Genomic DNA, 24354 nt, shown 5'->3' with positions numbered 1-24354 from the left:
AAATGTCAAGGCCTCAGGGTCTAGCGGAGCAGGGGGGAATCCTGGCTCCCCCACCCATTAGCCATGTGGCCTTAACAATGTCAATTCACCTGTCTCAATTCTCCTACAGGATTGCTGCAAATTCAGAGGAATAGTCTCCAGGCACCCAGCCCATGGCCAGGCTTAGAAAAATACCATAGTCATTATTACTCCACAATGCCAGGGCAGCCACAGAAGGGTGACAGGATGGGATGTCCAAGGGACAAGTAGACTTTCAGTGCCAACAGTCCCAACCTACAATCACTGGGCACAAGTTCTCAGCAGGGCAGGGCAGGGGCTATCAGGTCAGGCCCATGATGCAATCGCAGCTCTCCGCCTATGCTACAAGGTGAACCATGACCTTCAGGAAATTGAAAAAACAGCCCATAAAAAGGGAGTATGAAACAAAACCTCAGCGAACGTTTATTTCTCGTCATATGGAACTGGTAGCAAAGCCAAAGATTTCTGCACTTGAACACTGGATACTAGTCCCTACCCACCCAGTGGACAGTCATCACATCCCCTCTAGAACCCAAATCCCCACGCTGGGGCCTCTTCTCTCCTGCACACCTTCTTCTTGCAGGGAGGGCTTTCAGGCCTGAAGGGGATGCCAGTTGCTTCTCCGCGCCTGCACGGGTATCTAATGTGGCACACTGGCCAGGCTCCTCTCCTGCCCTGCCCAGCAGCAGCACGGCCCTTGCCTTTCTTCAGTGTCCTCCAGACTGGTCAGAGAGGAGGCACAGACTGCTAGAAGAAGGGCAAGAGAAGTCGTAATTCACAGTCGTTTGCTACAGAAAGTGCCTGGAATCGGTGCTTGGCTGCTTCTGCCTCGAAGCAATCCACTTAAGCCCCAGGAGAGGGGACAGATGAGATACTGGGATGGGGGTGAGAGTCCTCAGAAGGCACCAGGAGACACTGGCTGCAGAAGTGGGGTCCCTGATCTTGCAAGAAAATCCGCTTGCTGTTGGCAGGTTGGCCTGAGAATCCCAGGGGCAGCTTCAGACATTGTGGGGACTCAGACCCACCCTCTCAGTCTGCAGCTGTGGCAGTCAGAGGTTTGGCCAATGTAGCCATGGTCACCTGGCCATGGCTCAGGGGCAGGGTCCAAACAAGAACCCTGGTGCCTCCCACCCCTCCTGCTGAGCCATGGTGCCACCTAAGCCATCTAGAAAGGCTCAACTTTTTGGCAGACATCGGCGGCAGGGCCACTGGAGGCAGGAGAGTGGGGTGCTGGCCTCTGCGAGGCAGGTGCAGCTCTGGGAGAACAGAATTCTCCCTCTCCTCCTCCTCTCACACACCGTGGCTCCAGGTTGGAACCTCAAGCGTAAAGGACCAAAATAAAGAGGATTTATAATCTAATACTCCCTCCTCTTCAGAAGGCAATGTGACCAGCAAAGGTTCAAACTCTCTAGAGATAATCTGCTTTTTTTTTTTTTATGTGTTTGGCCTCTCTCCTGAGGCCTCACACCATTAAGCATGGAGAAAAGGAAAAAAGGGCAAAGGAAGTAAAAAAACTGAACTAGGATTCAGGCAACAGCCTCAGGCTGCCCAACAGAATAGGCTTTTAGGGAACTGGACACACAGACCAGCTGTGACCCTGACTTTCACATTGATGGGTGAATGGCAAGTAGGAGGTAATGAAACCTGGGAATGACAGGGGAGAGAAGGCAACGCTGCCTGGAGTGTCAGTCCCAGAGGCATTTGCCCCTCTCCCTCGGGGGCCAGCCAGGGACTTCCCAGTTCAGGAAAGCCACAACACTTGTGGCACATTACGTCCGAGCTTGGCCCGTCTTCTTTCCTGTGCCCTCTGCCTCTGGGGGCAGGGGAAGGAGGAAGGGTGTGGTCCCTTAGGATCTCCTAGTGCTCTTCCAGCTCCCAGAAGCAGGGCTGAGATCCCAGAGTCAGTGCAATGAACTGTCCGTTCCAGAGAGGAGAAGGGAGGGCGTGGCTTCGGGACTGCACATCACACACAAGCCCACTCCAGCGTGGGGAGGGTGGGCAGGAGACACAAAAGAGTCTGGGGCTGTCTCCAGACAGAGAAGTCCTTGTGGGGAGCTGAACCGGGCCCAGGTCCTGTTCAGGAGTCAGGTCATGTAGCGGGTGATGGCGCGGAGGGCGTACAGCAGAGCGGCCTGCATGCGCGCCTCCAGGAGCAGCAAGTTCACGTGGACCTGGGACCCAGAGGAAGGCATGTTGGCAACTGATGTCACTCCTCACCCCCCACACCCCTCCCACACTGCCTCGATATCTGACCCACCCACCTCACTATTTCCTTTCCTACAGAGCTGCCCCAGCATCTGCTAAGGCTCTGAGCAGTTTAGTACAAAGACAAGCACATTCATTCCTATCATGACTAAGCTCTGTATTCCTTAAAGCTAAAACGGCCGGGTGTGGTGGCTCACGCCTGTAATCCCAACACTTTGGGAGGCCGAGGCGAGTGGATCAGGAGGTCAGGAGTTCGAGACCAGCCTGGCCAACATAGTGAAACCCCATCTCTACTAAAAATACAAAAAGTTAGCTGGGCGTGGTGGTGGGTGCCTGTAATCCCAGCTACTTGGAAAGCTGAGGCAGGAAGAATCGCTTGAACCCGGGAGGCGGAGGTTGCAGAGGTTTATGTACTTTTTAAATTTTATCTTCCCAGCAACCTTGAAACACAGCAGTATTTATTCCCATTATAAAGATAAAATCTCAGCTACTTGGGAGGCTGAGGCGGGAGGATCACTTGAGTCCAGAAGTTCAAATACAGCCTGGACAATATAGTGTGACCCCATCACAAAAACAAAAAACTTTGAGAGGCTGAGGCAGGAGGATTGTTTGAACTCAGGAGGTTGAGACCAGGATGGACAACACAGTGAGACCTTATCTCTACTAAGAATTTAAAAAAATCAGCTGGTGTTGCCTCAGGCCCTCTGGGGGCTGAGTTGGGAGGGCACTTGAGCCCAGGAAGTGGAGGCTGCAGTGAGCCGAAATCACACCACTGCACTCCAGCCTGGGCAACAGAGCAAGACTCTGTCTCAGAAAAAAAAAAAAAAAAGGATTAAAAAGCTCAGAGAGGCCGGGCACAGTGGCTCACACCCATAATCCCAGCACTTTGGGAGGCCAAGGCGGGTGGATCACAAGGTCAGGAGATCAAGACCATCCTGGCTAACACAGTGAAACCCCATCTCTACTAAAAATACAATAAATTAGCCAGGGGTGGTGGCACGTGCCTGTAGTCCCAGCTACTCAGGAGGCTGAGGCAGGAGAATCGCTTGAACCTGGGAGGTGGAGGGTGCAGTGAGCCAAGATGGTGCCACTGCACTCCAGCCTCAGCAACAAAGGGAGACTCATCTCAAAAAAAAACCAAAACCTCAGCAAGATGATGTGACTTGCCGAAAGTCACACTGCTATCAAGAGATAGTGTTATGATTTGAACCCAGGTCCACCAAGCTACCACTAATGTGAAGCAGGCACCCACATTCCCATGTTACAGGTGAGTAAACAGACTCTGAAACCTCACCGTGGAATAGGACTTCAATCCAGAGGAATAGGCCCAGGCGTCCCACCTAGCAGGACAGACTCAGTCTGGGGACTCTCACTGGGTCCTAACCCCTTGCCCTCTCCACTGGCTGGGCTTGTCTACTTCCATCCTGCGCTGCCTGTATGGGTCATACCTTCTCTGAGTGGCGGAAGTGCCTCCAGAAGAGGTTGTACATTCTTCGGGTGGTCTTCTCTGGGTAGCAGGCCACTGTCTTGATATAGACCTTGAGGTTCCGCTCCAGGAGCTGGTTCACCTCCCCATAATCATAGTCATCATATCTGGATGGAAAGGTCCCAGCAGCATTACTCACGCTCTCTTCCCAGAGGCAGCTCCCTCCCCCCAACCCCACCCTACAGAGGGAAGAACAGAGAGTGCTGAGAAAAGTCAGAAGGTAGAAGCAACAAGAAGCCTAGTTCCTCTTGGAGAAACAGCTGATATTGTGTATCACAGGCTGCCACGTTGGCAGGGGACCACGTCAAGGAATGCAGAGAATGAGCATGCTGTACTGAATACCAACTACATGCCATGTGGAATCCTCAAAACTACTCTACACTATTGTGTACATGATTGGATGGTGTATGCAATCTGCTACATTCATCAACCCCACGTTATAGATGAGGAAACTGAGATTTAGAGAAAGGAAGTCACTTGCCCTAGTTAATACAGCAAGGAATGATCTTTGTTTTTCTTTTGAGACGGAGTCCCGCTCTGTCACACAGGCTGGAGTGCAATGGCGTGATCTCGGCTCACCGCAACCTCAGCCTCCCGGGTTCAAGCAATTCTCCTGCCTCAGCCTCCTGAGTAGCTGGGATTACAGGTACACACCACTGTGCCCAGCTGATTTTTGTATTTTTAGTAGAGATGGGGTTTCACCATGTTGGTCAGGCTGGTCTCGAACTCCGCCTGCCTCGGCCTCCCAAAGTGCTGGGATTACAGGCGTGAGCCACTACGCCCGGCCAGGAATGAGTTTTAAACCCAGCTCTGCCTAGCTCAGGGGCCAGATCCACTACTCTGTAGTAAAGGCCATGGAAGGTAGAGGAGGAGGTCAGTGGAGGAGAAGGAAGAGGATAAGGGTAAAAAGGAGCTTGTACTCATTCTACAAATGGGCAACCTAAGCCCTGGAGAAGATGACTAACTTCTTCAAAGCCAAAAAGCAAGTTGGTGATGAGTCTAGAAGCCACTTAGTCATCCCCAGTCTGGTGAGCGAGGGGAGCCAATGTCAAAACATATCAGTGTAGATAGAGGAATGACTGGCTGGAAACTGGAGGGCAGATTTGGAAGACAAAGAAATAGGAGCAAGAACCATGTTGGAGAGCGGAGAAGCCTGGACCTGAGGGCTGGGCAGAAACCAGCCTGAGCCACATTCTAAGAAGCCTGTCCTTGGCCAGCCATGGGTTGGAAACCTACTAGTGACTAGAATAAGAGGATGGTTCATTAAGTATAGCTCAACCCATTCAGTGACATATGATTTACAGCTAGTAATACACAGAAACACAAACTTTCTACGAGGAGCACGTACCTTTTTTAAAATTGGGGGATAATTGTTTGGTGTTTGGTATAAACTGTTAAGTGAGAAAGGCAGGGAAAAAAATCATGTGTTCACTAAAACATGCTCATGTTTGAGTAAATGAATAAAACAACTGAAATGAGTAGGGAAGGAAATGGCAACTGATGTTGTTTTTGTAAATTATATATGCTTTTGTTACTTGTGCATAGTAAAAGAAAGGTGCCAGGTATGGTGGCTCCCGCCTATAATCCCAGCACTTTGGGAGGCTGAGGCAAGCTGATAGCTTGAGGTGAGGAGTTCGAGACCAGCCTGGCCAACATGGTGAAACACCATCTCTACTAAAAATGCAAAAATTAGCTGGGCATGGTGGCACCCACCTGTAGTTCCAGCTTCTAAGAAGGATGAGGCAGAAGGATCACCTGAGCTCAGGAGCTGGAGGTTGCAGTGAGCTGAGATCACTCCACTCCACTCCAGCCTGGGTGACAGAGCAAGACTCTGTCTCAAAAAAAAAAAAAAAAAAAAAAAAGGCTGGGCGCGGTGGCTCATGCCTGTAACCTCAGCACTTTGGGAGGCTGGGGTGGGCAGATCACCTGAGGTGAGAAGTTCAAGATCAGCCTGGCCAACATGGAGAAACCCCATCTCTACTAAAAATACAAAATTAGCTGGGTGTCGTGGCACATGCCTGTAATCCCAGCTACTCAGGAGGCTGAGGCGGGAGAATCCCTTGAACCCGGGAGGCGGAGATTGCAGTGAGCCGAGATCACGCCATTGCACTCCAGCCAGGGCAACAAGATCGAAACTCCGTCTCAAAAAAAAAAAAAAAAAAAAAAAAAAAAGGAAAGAAAAAGACAGGAACGAGAGAACTGATAATAGTAAGAGCAGATTGATAGTATAATGGACAATTTTTATTTTATTTTACTTTATTTTATTTTTTTTAGTGAAGGGTCTTGCTGTGTCACCCAGGCTGGAGTGCAGTGGTGCAATCATGGCTCACTATAGCCTTGAGCTCTTGGGCGGCACAAGTGATCCTCCTGTCTCAGCCTCTAGAATACCTGGGACTATAGGCATGCACCACCACACTCAGCTAATTTTTATTTTTTTGTAGAGATAGGTCTTAATTATGTTGCCCAGGCTGAGGCACAAACACCTGGCCTCATGTAATCCTCCTGCTTCAGCCTCCCAAAGTGCTGGGATTGCAGGTGTGAGCCATTGCAGCCAGCCTTTATTTTCTTTTTTGTTATCTGTGTTTTTCAATTTTATTTATTTGAGATAGCGTCTTGCTCTGTTGCCCAGGCTGGAGCACAGTGGCATGATCTCAGCTCACTGTAACCTCTGCCTCCTGGGCTCAAGGGATCCTCCTGCCTCAGCTTCCTAAGTAGCTGGAACTACAGGCGTCAGCCACTGTGGCTGGCTAATTTTTGTTATTTTTTGTAGAGATGGGGTTTCACCATGTAGCTCAGGTTGGTCTCGAACTCCTGGCCTCCAGTGATGCCACCACAAAGGCAAATTTTTTAATTTTTTGTAGAGATGGGGGTCTCACTATGTTGCCCAGGCTAGTCTTGAACTCCTGGTCTCAAGCAATCCTTTCACATTGCCCTCCCAAAGTGCTGGTATTACAGGCGTGAGCCACTGCGCCTGGCCTCTATTGTAATTTTTTTTTGAGACAGTCTTGCTCTGTCACCCAGGCTGAAGTGCAGTGGCACGATCCCGGCTCACTTCAGCCTCCGCCTCCCAGGTTCAAGCAATTCTCCTGCCTCAGCCTCTTGAGTAGCTGGGATTACAAATGTGTACCACCACACCCAGCTAATTTTTGTATTTTCAGTAGAATGGGGTTTCACCATGTTGGTCAGGCTGGTCTCGAACTCCTAACCTCATGATCCACCCGCCTCGGCCTCCCAAAGTGCTGGGATTACAGGCATGAGCCACTGTGCCCGGCTTATTGTAATTTTTAACAGCTGCATAGACGTATCATTATTTAAAGTCCCCTACTGAGCATTTATGTTGTCCTTATTTATTACGAGAGAAGAATTACTACTTGGAATGGAAATACAAACATAACTCTCTCTACATATATATAGTGTGTGTGTGTATATGCATGTATATGTGTATATATGTGTATGTGTGTGTGTGTGTATATATATGTACATATATATCAAACAATAATTATCTCTGGGAGTGCAATTAAAGAGTTTCATTTACAACATTCAAACAATGAGTACTATCATCTTTTAAAATCACAATCTGCTTTGAAAAACAGTATAGGCAAGAAGGAAAAGAAAAAAAAAAAGAAAATGGAAACAACTGTGAACCCAGAATGAAGACTTGCAGTGCACACATGCCCCAGATGAAGGGATATGAGCTCACCTGATGCCAAAGACGCAGTGGATATAGTTCCAGATGGCTCTGCGGAGCACGGAGGTGTCCACCCCGCTGTGCATGGCGATCGTATTGTAGGTGAGGCTATAGGCTGCCTGGAACTTCTCGTCCAGCAGCTGCCCACCCTCAGGGTAGAGCCGCTGGATCAGTGAATAGCCATGGTCTTCCCAGGTATAATCCTTAGGTAGGTAGGAAGGGATTGGTGAGTCTTTGCAGCCCAAGACCAGCCAGAGAGACCCCCATCCTCTGGACCTGGGATCTCCATAATTCTCCTTCCTGGTGTCATAAACCTAATGTGCTGCTTGCTCTGGGCCTGAGAGGTCAAGGAAGGTACACTTTGGTGATGACCTTCTCCTTATGATCACCAACCCCTGAGCCTAGGGTATAGATGGGTCCCTTAAGGATTCACAGGGACTCCACTGCCCTCGTGGAATCTTGAGGGAAATAACGTACCCGACTCTATTTTTTTTTTTTTTTGAGACAGGGTCTTGCTGTCACCCAGGCTGGAGTGCAGTAGCGTGATCACAGCTCACTGCAGCCTTGACCTCCCAGCTCAAGTGATCCTCCCACCTCAGCCATTCAAGTAGCTGGGACTACAGGCATGCGCCACCTTCCAGTTAATTTTTTAAATGTTTTTGTAGAGACAGGGTTTCGCCATGTTGCCCAAGCTAGTCTCAAGCTCCTGGGCTCAAGCAATCCTCCCACCTTGGCTTCCCAAAGTGCTAGGATTACAGGTGTGAGCTGCCATGCCCAGCTGGGTACCTAACTCTATAACCACTCAAACTATGCACCCACTGCTTGTTCGTAAATGTGGAGCAATGGCCAAGACTAGTAGAGAGGGCCCTACCTGGGCCCGGAAGGTAGGGGGCGCCTGAGCCCCTCTCCGAGTGAAGTCCTCGTATCCGAAAGTAGGGTCTTCCACAAAGCACAGCATGTCTGGATGTGGAGAGGGTTCCAGGATGTCAGCTGAGGACCAGAAAGATGCCACAGTGAGGCTGAGGCATGGGGCACGCAGGGGTCCACCCCTGATTAATCACCAAAAGCGGGAGGGGAAGGCAGAACAGAGGGCCAAAAAAAGCCCCTTGCTATAGTGAGTGGGGCAAGACTTCAGCTGGAGCCAGGCCTTGGGGAGGGGTGGATCAGGCCCACGAACCCATGAAGCGAGGCCCCTGGTAACAATAATAGTGGCAGTTATTTATGGAGCGGTTCCCCCTGGGCCAGGCTCTGTGCTAAGATCTTTGCTTCTACTGCCCCACTAACCCCACACAGCAATCCTGAAGCCCTGAGATAGGAAGTGACTCGTCAGTGGTCGCACAGCAGGAAAGGCTAGCAGTCCAGGATTCAAAGCCAGGTCTCAGCCCAAGGCCCATGCTCAGAACCTCCTGGACGGGAGGTTGAGAAGTGGCTGCCTCTGGAATGCAGGAGGCGGCTCCTCCTCACCAGAGATAGCCTAAGAAGGGGCAGCTCCGAGGCCGGGCGCGGTGGCTCAGGCCTATAATCCCAGCACTTTGGGAGGCCGAGGCGGGCGGATCACGAGGTCAGGAGATCGAGACCACAGTGAAACCCCGTCTCTACTAAAAGATACAAAAAAAAAAAAATTAGCCGGGCGTGGTGGCGGGCGCCTGTAGTCCCAGCTACTCGCGAGGCTGAGGCAGGAGAATGGCGTGAACCCGGGAGGCGGAGCTTGCAGTGAGCCGAGATCGTGCCACTGCCCTCCAGCCTGGGTGACAAGAGCGAGACTCCGTCTCAAAAAAAAAAAAAAAAAGAAGGAGCAGCTCCGGGAGCCTGGATGCCTGTGATCCTGTACCTGAGGGGGTCACCAGCAGGCTCTCCGACTTCTCCAGCTCAAAGCGGCTCTCCATCTCCTCCCGGGACGTCCCCTCATCCCGCAGCAGGTTCTCCTGCAGCTGCCGCATGCGCTCCATCAGCGCCTCCACGTCGCGGGCAGACTCAAAGCCCTGCAGGACAGGCCCGGTGGTGACCAGCTACTCCTCCTCCTTCGGCCTCTGGGAAGCTCCACTCATCCTTCCCACAGGCCAGGCCTTCCTAATGCTCACAAGGGCCCAGGGCATCCTCTGTGCCAGCCTCTGTGTGGACAGCACGTGGGGTCTGTGCTTCCTAAAGTGACGTTTACAAAGCTACAGAATAGACACATGTTCCCTGAGCAGGAATTTTTAAAGTATCTGTATTTTTGTATTAAAACAAACAAGGCCACATTATGGAGTAAAAGGTAAACTTTGTAGTTTTAAAGTGCTAAAACCAACAGCCTTTGAGCCTGTGGCTTATACACAGCGTCAGTCACATGGTTTTCCATTTAACCCTCACAGCCCAGTGTGAGTGGAGGCTCTTTATCTCCCCGTTTCACAGATGAGGAAACTAAGCTTCAAAGTCAAATAACTTTTCTATGGTCTCTCACAGCAGCAGGTAGTGCAGGTACCAGAGATTGGGAAGCAGTAGCTTCTACCCAAGGACCACAGGTCATGCCTGCTTCCTCCCCGATCAAGACCCAGACCCGTGACTTACCCCAGAGTTGTTCAATGGGTCCCTGCTTGGGGGGCTGCTCTGCTCACTGGGGGGTGTAGGTGCCTGGGGGGCAGGGCTGCCATCTGCATCCCCCTCAGGGAGGATGCCACAGCCAAACACGAAGGAGGAGAGCGAGTGGCAGTGGGTGAGCAGGACCAGAGCCTGAATGAGCTCAGCCAGGGACCAGGCGTGCTCGCCGGTCTTCAGCAAGGCCTGGAAGGGACAAGAGGGGAGGTCAGGGCTGCTCAGTGCCTGCCCTGGGCTACCCACCAGGCACCAGCCAGGCCTCTGTGCTACCTGACACCCGCCTCTCCGACCCCTGCACCTGGATGTGTTCCTTGGTGATGAGCCATGGCCGATGCGCCAGCAACTTGTTGATCTCGCTGAGTTTGCGCAGCTTCTCAGGGGCCCGGTGGAGGCCCAGCAGCCACTCAGGGTCACCGCCAGTCTGCAGAAACTCGGCCATGTGGGAGCCTACCAGGTAAGAACACTGATGGCGGGCGGCAGCCTGCGGAGGTAGTGGACAGAGCCTGAGTCACCCTCCTCCCTTCGTGCCTGGCTCAGGGTGGGTGCCCCATCAGGGGAGAGGTTGTAGGGCTCACTGTTGCCCAAGAGGCAGGAAACCCAAGTTCTAAGTAACCCCAGCTCTGCCACCAGCTTGCAGGCCACCTGATTCCTTTTTGCACCTCAGTTTGCCAATCTGTACGTAACACGAGCACTAACGATGCCTTTCTTCAAAACCTAAAATTTTCCTTCCGAGAAAAAAGAAAAACAAAAAACCCAAAACTCTACAGTTAGATAAAGCCAGGGCTTTCCCTACGGAATCAGCTCACAAAGCTCCCAGAAAAGAGATCGAAGGACAGAACTCCCACAGAGCCACCTCTCCAAGTGTCAGGCCCAGAGAGGCTCACCATGATGGCAATGTAGTGGCGCCAGGAGCTGGCCAAGGGACCATCCGTGTGCAGCAGCAGGTAGTGCAGGCGCCAGAAGCTGGTAAAGTAGTCAGGGTGCAGGCCCATCACCACTGCCAGGTTGTCCACTCGCCCAGAGGACATCAGTGCCTCCAGCCCCAGGTGCTGCTCGAGGCTCTCAGCCCCTTCCCGAAGGACCTGCCAAACAAAGGCGGGGAGAGCATGGGTTTCCCTCCTGCCCCACTCAAAGAGACCAATGTATTCTTCCAGTGGGCTTTTAATGGCAAGAAACTAAAAACTACCACCATGTCCAAAAAGAATGGGGGAGGATCAGATATTGTAATAAGTGATTCAATGAACACTTATTAGGTACATTATACGATGATGGCCAGTACTTACACATACAATGCTACGTGCCCAGCACTATTCACGCGTGCATATTTTAACTTATTTAACGCTCACAACAACTATAAAATTGGAGTTCTGTTTCTCCATTTTTAGGTAGGAAAAATCAGGCACAGAGAGTAAAAGTACAGTTTCTCCTCCCTTCATGGAGTGTCTGTTCTAACACTGCAAATGCATATAACCCTGGGGCGGGTGCAAAATAGTTCACATTTCCTGAGTGCTGTCTCCACGCCGTCTCTGAGCTTACGGTTTTCTCTGCATGATTTCATGGGATCTTGCCAATAAGCCTGTGAGGTGAATACTGTTATTTCCCCCACTTTGCCAGATGAGGAAATCAGGAAGTTTTGTTCCTTGTTCAAAGTCACAGATCTGATAAATAACAGAAGCAGATTCAAACCCAGATGAACTCCAAAGCCTATTTCTTTCTTTTTTTTTTTTTTTTAACTCTTTTTTCTTTTTAATAGAGACGGGGTCCCACTATGTTGTCCAGGCTGGTCTCCAACTCCTGGGCTCAAGTGATCCCCCCTACCTTGGCCTCCCAAAGTGCTGGGATTACAGGTGTGAACTACTGCGCCTGGCTGCCTGTTTCTTTTCTTTATTATAAAAGAGTGGGCCGGGCACGGTGGCTCACACCTGTAATCCCAGCACATTGGGAGGCAGAGATGGGCAGATCACCTAAGGTCCAGAGTTTGAGACCAGCCTGACCAACATGGAGAAACCCCATCTCTACTAAAAATACAAAATTAGCTGGGCGTGGTGGCGCATGCCTGTAATCCCAGCTACTCAATAGGCTGAGGCAGGAGAATTGCTTGAACCCGAGAGGCAGAGGTTGCGGTGAGCCAAGATCGTGCTATTGCACTCCAGCCTGGGCAACAGAGCAAGACTCCGTCTCAACAACAACAACAAAAAAAAGGGTGGTCATTTATAAATGAAAAAATTAAACACAAGAGCAATACTTGAGCTTAGAATTCTGGGCAACAGACATAATCAGCAAGTGGTTGTTTGCCTTATATTTACAAAGGAGTAGAGGAACAAGCGGTTTAGAGGGAGGGTAAATGTTTGTTAGCTCATTAACCACTTGCCCTACACATTTAGGAAAAGCAAAGACAAGAAACAACTTTTTTTTTTTTTTTTTTTGAGACTGAGTCTCGCTCTGTCACGCAAGCTGGAGTGCAGTGGCACGATATCTACTCGCTGCAAGCTCCGCCTCCCGGGTTCACGCCATTCTCCTGCCTCAGCCTCCCGAGTAGCTGGGATTACAGGTGCCCGCCACCACGCCTGGCTAATTTTTTGTATTTTTAGTAGAAATGGGGTTTCACCGTGTTAGCCAGGATGGTCTCGATCTCCTGACCTCGTGATCTGCCTGCCTCGGCCTCCCAAAGTGCTGGGATTACAGGTGTGAGCCACTGCGCCCGGCAGAACAAAAAATGCGTCCTTGTTCATTGATGGCCAAATAAAATGAGGAAACTAGTTTTACATTTTTCTGCATGTTTTGAAGGTATCTCCACTATCCCAACACACTAGAATGTAAGCTCCATAATGGCAAAGACTTTTGTCTGTCTTGTTCCCAAGCAACCAGAACAGTGCCTGACATAGATTAATCATTCAGTAGATATGTTAAGTAAATGAATGAATGAACTGACTCAGTAGATGAAAGATGTCTTTCTTGTATTAAGTGAAAAACAAAACAAAAAAACAAGTTGTAAACTATGACCTTGGTTCTGTACTGAAAGTAAGTATTGGCTTGAAAAAGGCACAGTAAACAGTGGCAAATGGTTAACAGTGATGATCTCTGCAGGGTGCAGGAGGATACAGGAGATCAGAGCTTTCTGAAACAATGGAAATTTTTAAAATAATAAACATATTATTTTTAAAACAGAAAAGAACATGTAATGTATGGTCATGGATGAGATAGATAGTTCTATCTTCTTTTTTTTTTTTTTTTTTTTTTTTGAGACAAAGTCTTGCTCTGTCGCCCAGGCTGGAGTGCAGTGGTGCAGTGGCCAACCTTGGCTCACTACAATCTCCACCTCCCAGGTTCACACCATTCTCCTGCCTCAGCCTCCCGCCACCATGCCCGGCTAATTTTTTGTATTTTTTTTAGTAGAGACGGGGTTTCACCGTGTTAGCCAGGATGGTCTCGATCTCCTGACCTCGTGATCTGCCTGCCTCGGCCTCCCAAAGTGCTGGGATTACAGGCGTGAGCCACCGCGCCCGGCCGATAGTTCTGTCTTCTTAAGGGAAAGCAGGCACTGATCTAGGAATCAAAAGTTTGGCCATGAAAAAAAAAAAAAAGTTTGGCCACTACCTGGCTATTAGCACTTTATTTCTTTGAGCCTGTTTCTTCCCAGTAAAATGGAGTTGATAGTGCCTGCTTCACAGAGCCGTTTTGTGAATTAAATGAATCAGAAATCAGAAAGGAATAGCTTAAAAGCTGCAATTTAAAGAACAGGAAAAGATGCCTGCCCACCAATATGCCATGTGCTTTCTTCCCAGGGACCAAAGATCCCTAACCCCTTCCAAGCTTACCTCCTCCACGGGGATGAAGGCGCTGGGCCCTCGAGGGCCTCGCCGAGTCCGGCTCTCCCTCTGCTCCTGGGAGGAAACATACGAGGTTAGTCCGCGATAGAAGGGAGAATAAAGAGGATTATTACCTATCCAGCCTCTTCCTCCTATCCAAGGGGCTACACTGAACTGTTAAACCCACTTTTCTAGCATACTTTGGATGGTGGAGCCAGATGGGAGATATACACATGTTTGGAAGGGTAATCAAGAAAGAGGGCTCACTCCAGGCTGAGTTCTTCAGGAACTGGGCTGGGACCCAAGAATCCCAGCATTGCGGGATGGGAGGGTCCTGGAGAAGGAACTATACAGCCACCATGCTGCACATCCCCAGGAGGCCACCTTCTTAGTGGTCCCAGAGAACTTACACAAGAACACCCCACAGTTTGCACCCTGAAGCCTGGTAACCAAGTACCCCAGATGCTTCAGAAGCAGCTTCAATTTCTCTCACATGTTCCTTCCTTCCTTCCTTCCTTCCTTCCTTCCTTCCTTCCTTCCTTCCTTCCTTCTTCCTCCTCCTCCTCCTCCTCCTCCTCCTTCTTCCTTCCTTCCTTCCTCTTCCTTCTTCCTTCTTCTTCCTTTTTTTTTTTTTGAGACAGAGTATCGGTCTTGTTGCCCAGGCTGGAGGGCGATGGTGCGATCTTGGCTCATTGCAACCTCCACCTCCTGGGTTCAAGTGATTCTCCTGCCTCAGCCTCCCGAGTAGCTGGGATTACAGGCATGCACCACCACGCTCACCTAATTTTATATTTTTAGTAGAGACTGGGTTTCTCCATGTTGGCCAGGCTGGTCTCAAATCCCCGACCTCAGGTGATCCGCCCACCTCAGCCTCCCAAAGTGCTGGGATTACAGGAATGAGCCACCGCGCCTGGCCTCTTCTTCTTCAGTGGTGCAGTCATAGCTCACTATAGCCTCAAACTGCTGGGCTCAATGGATCCTCCTGCCTTGGCCTCCCAAAGCACTGGGATTACAGATGGGGGCCACCATGCCTTGCTGCTTATCTGTCCTTCCACCACCACCACCTCATCAACTACCACCCGCTCTTGTCTGGACCACTACTCACAACCTCACCAGTTGTCCCCCGGCCTCCTCAGCCCTGGCCTCTCCTATCCATCCTCTACCCAGTAGCCACATTAACTTTCTGAATATAAATCTGATCAACTGGCTTAAAACCCTACCTCCCCCTCCCATGGGCTTCCACATACAACTGGCCCAGTCCCAGTGGTCACTCCTTTTGCAAAGCTAAACCACAACATCTAGGAACCTTTTTCTGGCCCTCACTTATGACCCCAAAATTCCCAGGGCTTTTGCTTCTAAAAACACTGTCATCAAATTGTCTGTTTTGTTACCCTGATACCAGATCACATTTAGTGGAGAGCGGCGCCAGGTCATTTATACTAGTCTGTGAATGAAGACAGAGAAAGCAGAAAGGCACGGAGGGAATCTGAGCAGGGTGTACAAGGCTGATGGGAGCAATTGTTTTGACCTGTTACATGTTGGAGCCTCTGCTAAAATCATGTACTCACTACGTCTACTTCTCCTAGTCCTAGAGATGGGGTTCAGGAAGGATGCTCTACTTATTCATTTATTTTGTTAATCTGAGAGTGGAGGTGGCTCTCAGCACTGGTCTCGTTTACAGTTTACCCAAATCAGAGCCGTGCTCTCACTGGACAGGGATAGGAGGTGCCAGTTCTCCCCTCCCCATTAACATCCAGACTTAGTACCAGCCCTCAGGTATCCGGGAACTAAAAACCATAATTGAACCTTCCTTCTCAGACAGCCAAAAGCCCACGGAGGAGGCAGAGCTCTGGGACTCCAGGAGACTACAAAGTCTCTGGGGTAGGTACCAATTCTGCAACTAACTTGCTATGTGGCTCTGGGAAAGTTAAAGGCCTGAACTCTCTAGGCCTTAATCCTGGTAAAGTAGCCCAGCCACCTTCAAAAAGGGAGCTGAGCTGACGGCGCAGGCCCCTTTCAGCCCACACTTCTGGGAACTCCCGGGCCAGGCTGGTTCAAGTTCAGCGTAGTAACCACCACAATCCCTAAGCACTCCCCTTTGGAGCTTCCCTCCCCCTCACCAAAGAAAAAGCCCAACCGCTCTGTGTAGGAGATAAGGATTGCTGACTCCACAATCTGGGCCTCCACCTCAGGGGACCTGAGGACAGAATGGCAAAGCCACAGCAGGGTAGGGTGGCGCAGAACCGGGGGAGGCAGAGACGGCCCATCAGGGGTGCTAGGGAAGGGTAGGAATAGCCTTGGGAATCCCAACTCACTCCAAAATCTGACCCAGGAATTGTCAAAAGGAGCTCTAAGTCATGGGTCTGGATCCATTAACATTTTCAGCAATAACAACAACAACAACAATATACAATGTAGTTAAAAGAAGGGGGCCCTTGGCTGGCACAGCAGCTCATCCCAGCACTTTGGGACGCTGAGGCGAGAGGACGGCTTGAGGCCAGGAATTCGAGACCAGCCTGGGCAACACAGTGAGACCCCTGTCTCTACAAATAGTCAATTAGCTGGGCATGGTGGCACACAACCTGTAGTCCCAGCTACTCAGGAGGCTGAGGCAGGAGGACTTCCTGAGCCCAGGAGTTTGAGGTTACAGCAAGCTATGATCACACCATGGCATTCCAGCCTGAGCAATAGGGCAAGACTCGGTCTCAAAAAAAAAAAAAAAAAAAAAAGATGGGGCTCTTGACACAAATTGCATGAGCTCAAATGACAGCTCCACCACCTGCTATCCCTTAGCTTTATGAGCCTCAGTTTCCTTACCAAATAATGGGGATAATAGTAACTCCTTTCACTGGCTAGTGATGAGGATTTCATGAGATAACACTGTATAGCTTACCTCAATACCTCCATCACAATAAGCACTTAATAAAAAGTCAGGTATCATTAACCTCCTTGGTGTATCAACAAGGGCTTCTCAACCCAAGCAGTACATTAGAATCCTTTGAGAAGCTTTACAAAAATAATAATGCCAAGGTCCCACCTCCCGCAATTCTAGTTTAGTTGTCTGGGGTAGGGCCCTAGCATAACAGCCAGGGTGAGGACCATTGTTTACACCATTTAATGATCAGTTTCTCAAGTATAAGGCACTATGCTAAGTGCTTTCTAGGTGGAAACAATTAATTTGTTCATTCAACAAATATTTTTGATGGCTATATTGCAAGCAGCAAGAATACAGCAGTGAAAAGACAAAGCCCTCGGCCTTCATATAATTAAGAATCTGATAAACAGGATTTCAAAGCACAGATTCTATAAAGTGAGTGAAATAAACCAGTAACTGTATGATGGGGAGGGAGAGTGTACAATATTTTAGTGTAAGTAGACAGGAAAAGCCATTGAGGAGGTGGTCTTTGAGCTGTTATCTAAATGATGAGAAAGCAGGAAGGCCTGTAAAGATCTAGGGGGCCTAGGTGGGGTGGTTCACACCTGTAACCCTGGTACTTCTGAAGGCTTGGTTGGGGAGGATCACCAGAGGCTAGGAATTTGAGACCAGCCTGGGCAACACAGCAGGACACCCTCTCTTAAAAAACAAACAGGCCGGGCGCAGTGGCTCACACCTGTAATCCCAGTACTTTGGGAGGCCGAGGCCGGCGGATCAGCTGGAGGTTGGGAGTTCGAGATCAGCTTGACCAACATGGAGAAACCCCGTCTCTACTGAAAATACAAAAAATTAGCCAGGCATGGTAGTGCATGTCTGTAGTCCCAGCTACTTGGGGGGCTGAGGTAGGAGAATTGCTTGAACCCAGGAGGCAGAGGTTGCGGTGAGCCAAGCGCGCCATTGCACTCTAGCCTGGGCAACAAGAGCGAAACTCCGTCTCAAAACAAACACCCCAAAAACTAGGGGGACCAGCATTCCAGCCAGAGGGAACAGACAGTATAAAGCCCTGAAGGCAAAACCAAGTAGATTTGAATCCATGGCCCCAATACCCTGAATGCTTCCCCGATCCTGACAGAGGAAGCAGGCAGGGCAGCATACCACTGCCAAGAAATGACCCCTCCAAGTCAGCCCTCCCTGCCCCAATTCCCTGGAGTGGGGAGTCAGTAATAATAATGGTACATAACAAGTCTGGTTACCACTGGCTAAGCATTAATTTCACATGCACCACCTGGACTTTAGGGCAGAAGCTACTACTAGGGCTTCCATATTACAGACGAGGAACAAGGCTCAAAGAGGTCAACTCACTTCTGGCTACTCAGGCAGGAAGGCAGTAGGAGGACTGGGATACAACCCAGGTTTCTGCAAGTGCAGAAATGATTCCCCATTCTCTAAACTTCTCAAGGTCACAATAGTCTCCAGGCTGCTGCCTCTGGGATTCACCAAGAATGAGAAGCTCCAGTCACAGCACCTGTCGCACTTGGGTGCACACACTGAATCTAGTTCCTTGTTGTTACCCCAGTGCCTACTAGCATAGCACAGTCCAACAGAATTTTCTGCAATGATGGAATGTTTTATATCGGTACCGTCCAAGGTGAGAGTCTCTAGTCACTGTGGTTGAGCATTTGAAATGTGACAAATGCAAGAAAAAATTTTTCATTTTATTTAATTTTAATTTATCTAAATTTAAATAGCCACATGTAGTGAGGGGTTACCATATTAGATGGCACAGGTTCAGAAGACCTGATAAAGGCATGATTCCAGTTCCACGTAACAGAACAAGAAAGTACAACACAGAGGGGTCAGGTCACCTGCCCAAAATAACAGCTAGTGTGGGACAGAGGGAGAACCAGTGTTGCGTATTTTTATAGCTTCAACTAAACAGATCACATGGGGCAGCAGGAATACTAAAGTTAACCCTTTAGGTGGTCATTCAACATGAAGGTCTTCACACAAACTGTAAAAAGAGGATAATGGCCCCAGACCTGTGCCTGGCTCCTAATATTTTCTTTTTTTTTTTTTTTTTTTTTTTGAGACGGAGTCTCGCTCCGTCACCCAGGCTGGAGTGAAGTTGTGCGATCTTGGCTCACTGCAACCTCCGCCTGCTGAGTTCAGGCGATTCTCCTGCCTCAGCCTCCTAAGTAGCTGGGATTACAGGTGTGCACCACCATGCCCGGCTAATTTTTGTATTTTTAGTAGAGACGTAACCTGCCCACCTTGGCCTCCCAAAATGCTGGGATTACGGGCTTGAGCCACCATGCCCGGCCTTTTTTTTTTTTTTTTTTTTTAAATAGAGATGAGGTCTCACTGTGTTGCCCAGGCTGGTCTGAAACTCCTGGGCTCAAGCGATCTTCCCACTTCAGCCTCCCAAAGTGCTGGGATTACAGGCATGAGCCACCATGCCTGGCATGGATCTTAATTTAAGCACTTACTCTATGTTAACTTTTAAATTAACTCAGGTACTTGCACACAGGTTCCATCTAATTTTCATCTGTTTTGGGGTGGCGGCAGAGTCTCTATTTTGCACACAAGGAAAGATTAAAGGTTAGGCACCAGCTGACAAGTAGCCAATCTGAGATCTGAACCCAGGGCTATCTGCCTTCTAAGGTCCATTCCACTTCACAATAACAGCTTTGGGAAGCGGCCCCAGCCTTGAAGAGTTGAACTCAGCTCAGTCTGGCTTCCAAGGGTTCTGTCCACTACCCATATCCGCTTCTTGGAGAAGCCCCAGACTTTATTCTCGGTTACCCTATATTATCCTTTATAGAGCCTGGAAGTCCCTGGACTCAGCTACAGACACCTGGTTACCCACTCTGCCAGGTGGGAAGGAACAGACACTGTTTCTCCTTCTCTCACCCCCAGCTGAATTCAGATATTTTCCTGGGTTTATGCCTGAGAAGACGATACAGAAATACAGCCCAAGCAGCCCAGAACCTCCAGCCTTGGAGTGGGCAGGGTGGAGGGGTGTGAGTGAGTGGTGCCATACACTTGTCTGCCCATCATGAGGGGGGAACCACGCTAAGTGCTTCACACATCTGATTGTGCCAATTCCTCCCAGCCACCCAGAGGGAAACAGTTCTTATAATCCCTTCTTTGGAGACAAGTCAGAGAGGCTCAGAGAGGTCCTCTCCCAAATGGGCACAATTCAGATCTGCCTCCACGGCTGGAATAGTTCACAAGGGTCAGCTAGCCAGCAAGGGGCAACTAGTCATGAACACTTATTAGGTGCAAAGAGCAGTGCTGGGGATGAGACCTGCAGGGTACCTCCAGCAAGGGACTGTTTCACATAATTGGGACCAAAGTTCCTACAATGGAGGGACTGGAGGAGGGTGTGCAAGGGGACTTATCTAGTGGGGGAGGAAGGGCTTCCCTGAAGAAGAAATGATGTCTGAGAAAGTTTGTTTTGTTTTTTTGAGACGGAGTCTCACTCTGTCACCCAGGCTGGAGTACAGTGGAGCGATCTCGGCTCACTGCAACCTCTGCCTCCTGGGTTCAAGCAATTCTACCTCAGCCTCCCAAGTAGCTGGGACTACAGGCGTGTGCCACCACGCAGGGTTAATTTTTTGTATCTTTAATAGAGACGGGTTTCACTGTATTAGCCAGAATGGTCTCGATCTCCTGACCTCGTGATCCAGCTACCTTGGCCTCCCCAAAGTGCTTGGATTACAGGTGCGAGCCACAGCGCCCAGCCAGTTTTTTTTTTCTGTTTTTCTTTTTTTTTTTTTGAGACAGAGTCTTGCTCTGTCACCCAGGCTGGAGTACAGAGGCATAATCACGGTTCACTGCAACCTCCACCTCCCAGGCTCAAGTAATCCTCCCACCTCAGCCTTCCAAGTAGCTGGCGCACGCCACCACGCCTGGCTAACTTTTGTATATTTTGTAGAGACGGGGTTTCAGGCTGGTTTTGAACTCCTGGGCGCAAGCAATCCATCTGCCTCGGCCTCCCAAAGTGTTAGTATTACAGGCATGAGCCATTGCGTCCGGCTGAGAAAGTTATTCCGGAGCCCAATACTACCAGTACTAGAGTGAAGCCCTTGGAACTTTCTGAAGATACACACATCTGAAGGCAATGAGCTCCTGAAAGGGAGTGTGTGGTGAAGTGACAGGGAGTTAAGGGAGCTGCATGCCTGGGTCTTCTCTTGGGCCTCGGGCACCTGACTCAAAGATCAGCCCCCTGCTGTCTTCTAAGGATGCCACCACTCAAAGCAGAAACCGTCCCAAGGTCCTCTTTTCTCGAGAGAGGAATACACAGAAATCTCCCAGATAGGCCAAGTGCCGTGGCTCATGCCTGTAATCTCAGCACTTTGGGAGGCCAACGCAGGTGGATCACCTGACGTTAGGAGTTCAAGATCAGCCTGGCCAACATGGTGAAACTACTAAAAATACAAAATACAAAAATTAGCTGAGCATGGTGGTGCGTGCCTGTAATCCCAACTACTAGGGAGGCTGAGGCAGGAGAATTGCTTGAACCTGAGAGACAGAGGTTGCAGTGAGCTGAGATCGTGCCACTGCACTCCAGCCTGGGCAACAAGACTCCATCTCAAAAAAAAAGAAAAGAAAAGAAAAAAAAAGAAACCTCCCAGATAGCAGCAGTTTTCTCCACTGAGGAAACATGGCTTCTGTGTAAAGACCCCTCCCTCAAAGACTTGTCTCCCTAGACCAGTTCCCAGGCACTGTCCCAGACAGGGGTGTACAGGGTTTGATCTCAGGAACAGGCTCGGGCACCCCCTTGTGAGACACTCTGGAGAAAGCTGTGCGTGCTATGGGCACGTTCTGATAATAGCAAGCAAGTTTCACGCAGTTACTATGTTCCGGTCACGGTGCTTCAGCCTTTGCTTGTATTCTGAGTTAATTCTCCCAACAGTCCCTTAGAGATACTGTAAAATCCCCATGGCAAGAAACTACAGATCGGAGAAGTGGTTACTGGCTAAGCCACACACAGCAAGTGAGCAGGAGGGCTGGGACATGAACCCAGCACTCTTGCTGTCTAGTGTTCAGGCGTTCTCAAAAGTAACATTATTTCCACCTTTCCAAAGAAGTCACACCGCTGAGAAGCTGCAGGAGAAGAGCCATTCCTCCACATGGCGCTCCTACATCACGGCAGAGAAGGGTAAGCAAGCTAACAAAAACGAGGGCACGAACCATGCACCGACGGAGGTAGGATCCCCAGAAACCACGTTACTCAGAGAAGAGCAGGGATTTTCCTGGGGTCACATAGCACTCCACCAAATCCAAGGTCCAGAATACAACCTCCACCACACTCTAGGCCTGTAAACTAAAGCAACTAGAAGCTCCTAGTGCCATGCAATCTCCGAAATCATAAGGCCAAAGAACAAGCTATTCAGTGGGGTTAATGAAGAAAGCCTCTTTCTGAGCCCATCGTGGGCCTCAATGTTCTCCCTGTAAAATGGGGCTATAGCGTAGCTTGTATTTTTCTGGTTTAGTCCTGAGGACTTAGGTTAAAGGCGAAAAAAACTCAGAGCCTGGTATCTAGTAGGTGCATAATAAATGATAAGTTGTCCTTATCGCTGCTGCTGGTAGTGGTGGGGGAGTGCGAACTGTCAGTCTGGTTAGGTCCAGCCTAATTCCGGGTCTCCCTGCAAAGCCCCTGCGGGCTATGCCGGGATGCGAATGCGGCGGGGTGGCGGGAGCGGCGCGAAGGGAGGGTGGGGGAGGAATTTCTGGAAAACAAACTTCTGGGCCCTCAGACCACTTACTTAGCAGGGCGCAGCCTAACCCGCGCTTGGCGTCGGAAGCCGCGACCGGGGTTGTCCCCTCTCCCCCCGGCTTGGGCGGCCCGCCGAGCCCCCAGAGCCCCTGCGCTCTGCCTCCAAAGCAGGAGTGCGGGGGACATGGGATGAGGTCCCAGGTGCCTACGCCCCGCGCTGGGGGACAGGAGCCGGGAAGCACCCCAGGAAGAGTCCTCTGCCCGCCGGCCCCCGCGAAGAGGAAGGGACTCGGCGGAAGGGGACGGGGAGGAGGAGTGGTCGGGCCGCTCCGGCCGGGATTTGCCTGGACTTGAAGGCGCTCAGGAGCCCCAAGCTCGGAGACCCTCCGGAAGGCTTCTCCCTCATTGGCCAGGAGTCCGAGGGAGCCGAGGAAGGATCCGCGGCCCCGGGAGGGTGAGGGAGAGGGGGAGAGAGAGAGAGACAGGGAGAGAGGGAGGGAGGGAGGGAGGGAGGGGGAGAGGGAGGGAGGGAGGGAGGGGGAGGGGTGCCGAGGGCCGTGGCTGCCAGTTGATGCAACCCGGGTCCCGGGTTACGCGCTCGGCTTTCCCTCCCCGAGCCCAAGACACCCCGACTCAGCTCCGGACAGCCTGAGGCTTAGACGCGGCTCGGGGTTCCAGGGAAGAGGGGCGTCGCGCGGCCGCAGCTTACCTCTCCGGGGCCCGAGTCGCCGACGCCGCCCGGGGCGAACCGCAGGTAGTCCTTGAGCTGTGCGCGGCACTCGGAGTCCGCCACGATCATGGTGCGCGCCAGGACCCGGTCGCGGCTCGCCGACGACCCGTGCACCCGAGCGGCTTTCGGACGGACGCCCGAAGGAAGCCGGGACTGGGCGCCGCCGGGGAGCTTCTAGAACCCCGGGGCGTCTCTCGGGGCTCCAGAACGCTCCGGAATCCGAGAACGGCCGCTTTGGTGCTGGACTCTTCCCCCGGTCGGGCTTCGGGAACGGCGAACGGCCTCGGGGGCCTGGGAAGGGCCGCAGCGCAGGGGTTTTCACGGCCTCGGAAGTCCGCAGGGGCCAGGGCTGCTCGCGGACCCAGCGCTCCTCGGCATCCCCGCCGCGGAACTGCCAGCGCTCGCCGGGCTCTGACACCAGCAGTTCAGCCCGCTGCGGTCCCCGGGGGAGGGCGGGGACACAAAAGCCCGGCGGTCCAGCCAATCAGAGGTCTATTCCCCCGGGGAGGCGGGGGAAACTCCGCCCCCTGGAGTCACTGGCTCCGCCAATCAGCACCGGGGAGCACCCGGAATTCTGGGAGTTGTAGTCCGCCTCGGCTGAATGCTGCAAACTTTTGCAAGACGATTTAGTCAGATCGCTGGCAATACCAGACGGCAGTGACAGCCCGAAGAGTCATTAGGGTTGCGTGATGAAAAGGGACTTCACTGGGCTAGGCCAAACAGCCGAGTGTGAAATCTCCTAAATGAATTCTTCATCTTTTCAGTTCCTGGAGGGACTGGCTAGGGTTAAGAGAGGTTTGGCTCCCGTCCTATCCGGTGCTGCTAATTATAGAACTGAACCCCAGATATTTAGAGGTCAGAGGGCACAACCCTGCTCCCCCTGGCCTCGGGGAAGCTCCAAAGATGCCAGACACAAGGAATTCACCTTATCTGGGGAGCCTCAGGAAAAGCCTTCATTCCTTGAAATGTCATTGGTAACTTCGTGTGGAACCTCAATCCCGATTGCTGGAAGTTTTCTTCCTTCTGCTACCCGTTTTGGCTTCCACCCCTGCCACCTTCCTCGAAGCTTTGTAGCAAGGTGTTCTGCTGGATCTTTGCTCACCTCTCCCTCTGGCCTTCTCTGACTCCTCTTTCACCACCCACTTCCTAAAATGTGGGTGCTTCCCCAGTTTCTGTTTTTATCCCTCTTCCCTCCACTCTCCCTGATCTCATCCATTTCCTGGCCTTCAACTCGCCTCTTGCCAGAA

At 50.9% G+C, this 24354-nt stretch overlaps 1 protein-coding gene across 2 annotated transcripts; it reads right to left on the bottom strand.

Annotated features, from left to right (window-relative positions):
* Positions 1-416: 416 nt before the first annotated feature.
* On the bottom strand, positions 417-23573 carry SESN2 (sestrin 2). Of its 2 annotated transcripts, none has more exons than XM_030805891.1 (10): positions 23087-23573; positions 13790-13855; positions 10856-11053; positions 10270-10452; positions 9945-10157; positions 9229-9379; positions 8269-8387; positions 7410-7600; positions 3672-3816; positions 417-2189 (listed from the first exon to the last, which is right to left on the bottom strand). In XM_030805891.1, exons 1-10 carry the CDS (start codon positions 23174-23176, stop codon positions 2103-2105), a joined length of 1443 nt encoding a protein of 480 aa, XP_030661751.1. In that variant the 5' UTR covers positions 23177-23573; the 3' UTR covers positions 417-2102. The 2 variants fall into 2 exon arrangements, with proteins under 2 accessions (XP_030661751.1, XP_030661752.1); XM_030805892.1 differs by lacking the exon at positions 23087-23573 and adding an exon at positions 22427-22476.
* Positions 23574-24354: the final 781 nt, after the last annotated feature.

Source organism: Nomascus leucogenys, chromosome 24 (assembly GCF_006542625.1).
Source record: "Nomascus leucogenys isolate Asia chromosome 24, Asia_NLE_v1, whole genome shotgun sequence".
Taxonomy (NCBI): domain Eukaryota; kingdom Metazoa; phylum Chordata; class Mammalia; order Primates; family Hylobatidae; genus Nomascus; species Nomascus leucogenys.
This window is presented reverse-complemented; position numbering and strand designations above follow the sequence as displayed.

Excerpts from the sequence above, each read along its gene's own strand:
- SESN2 (XM_030805891.1), bottom strand. The coding sequence starts at position 23,176 with ATGATCGTGGCGGACTCCGAGTGCCGCGCACAGCTCAAGGACTACCTG. Across the intron at positions 10,158-10,269 it reads TCACCAAGGAACACATCCAG|GCCTTGCTGAAGACCGGCGA; the intron begins GTGCAGGGGTCG and ends TGTCCCTTCCAG. Across the intron at positions 9,380-9,944 it reads ACCCATTGAACAACTCTGGG|GGCTTTGAGTCTGCCCGCGA; the intron begins GTAAGTCACGGG and ends CCTGTCCTGCAG.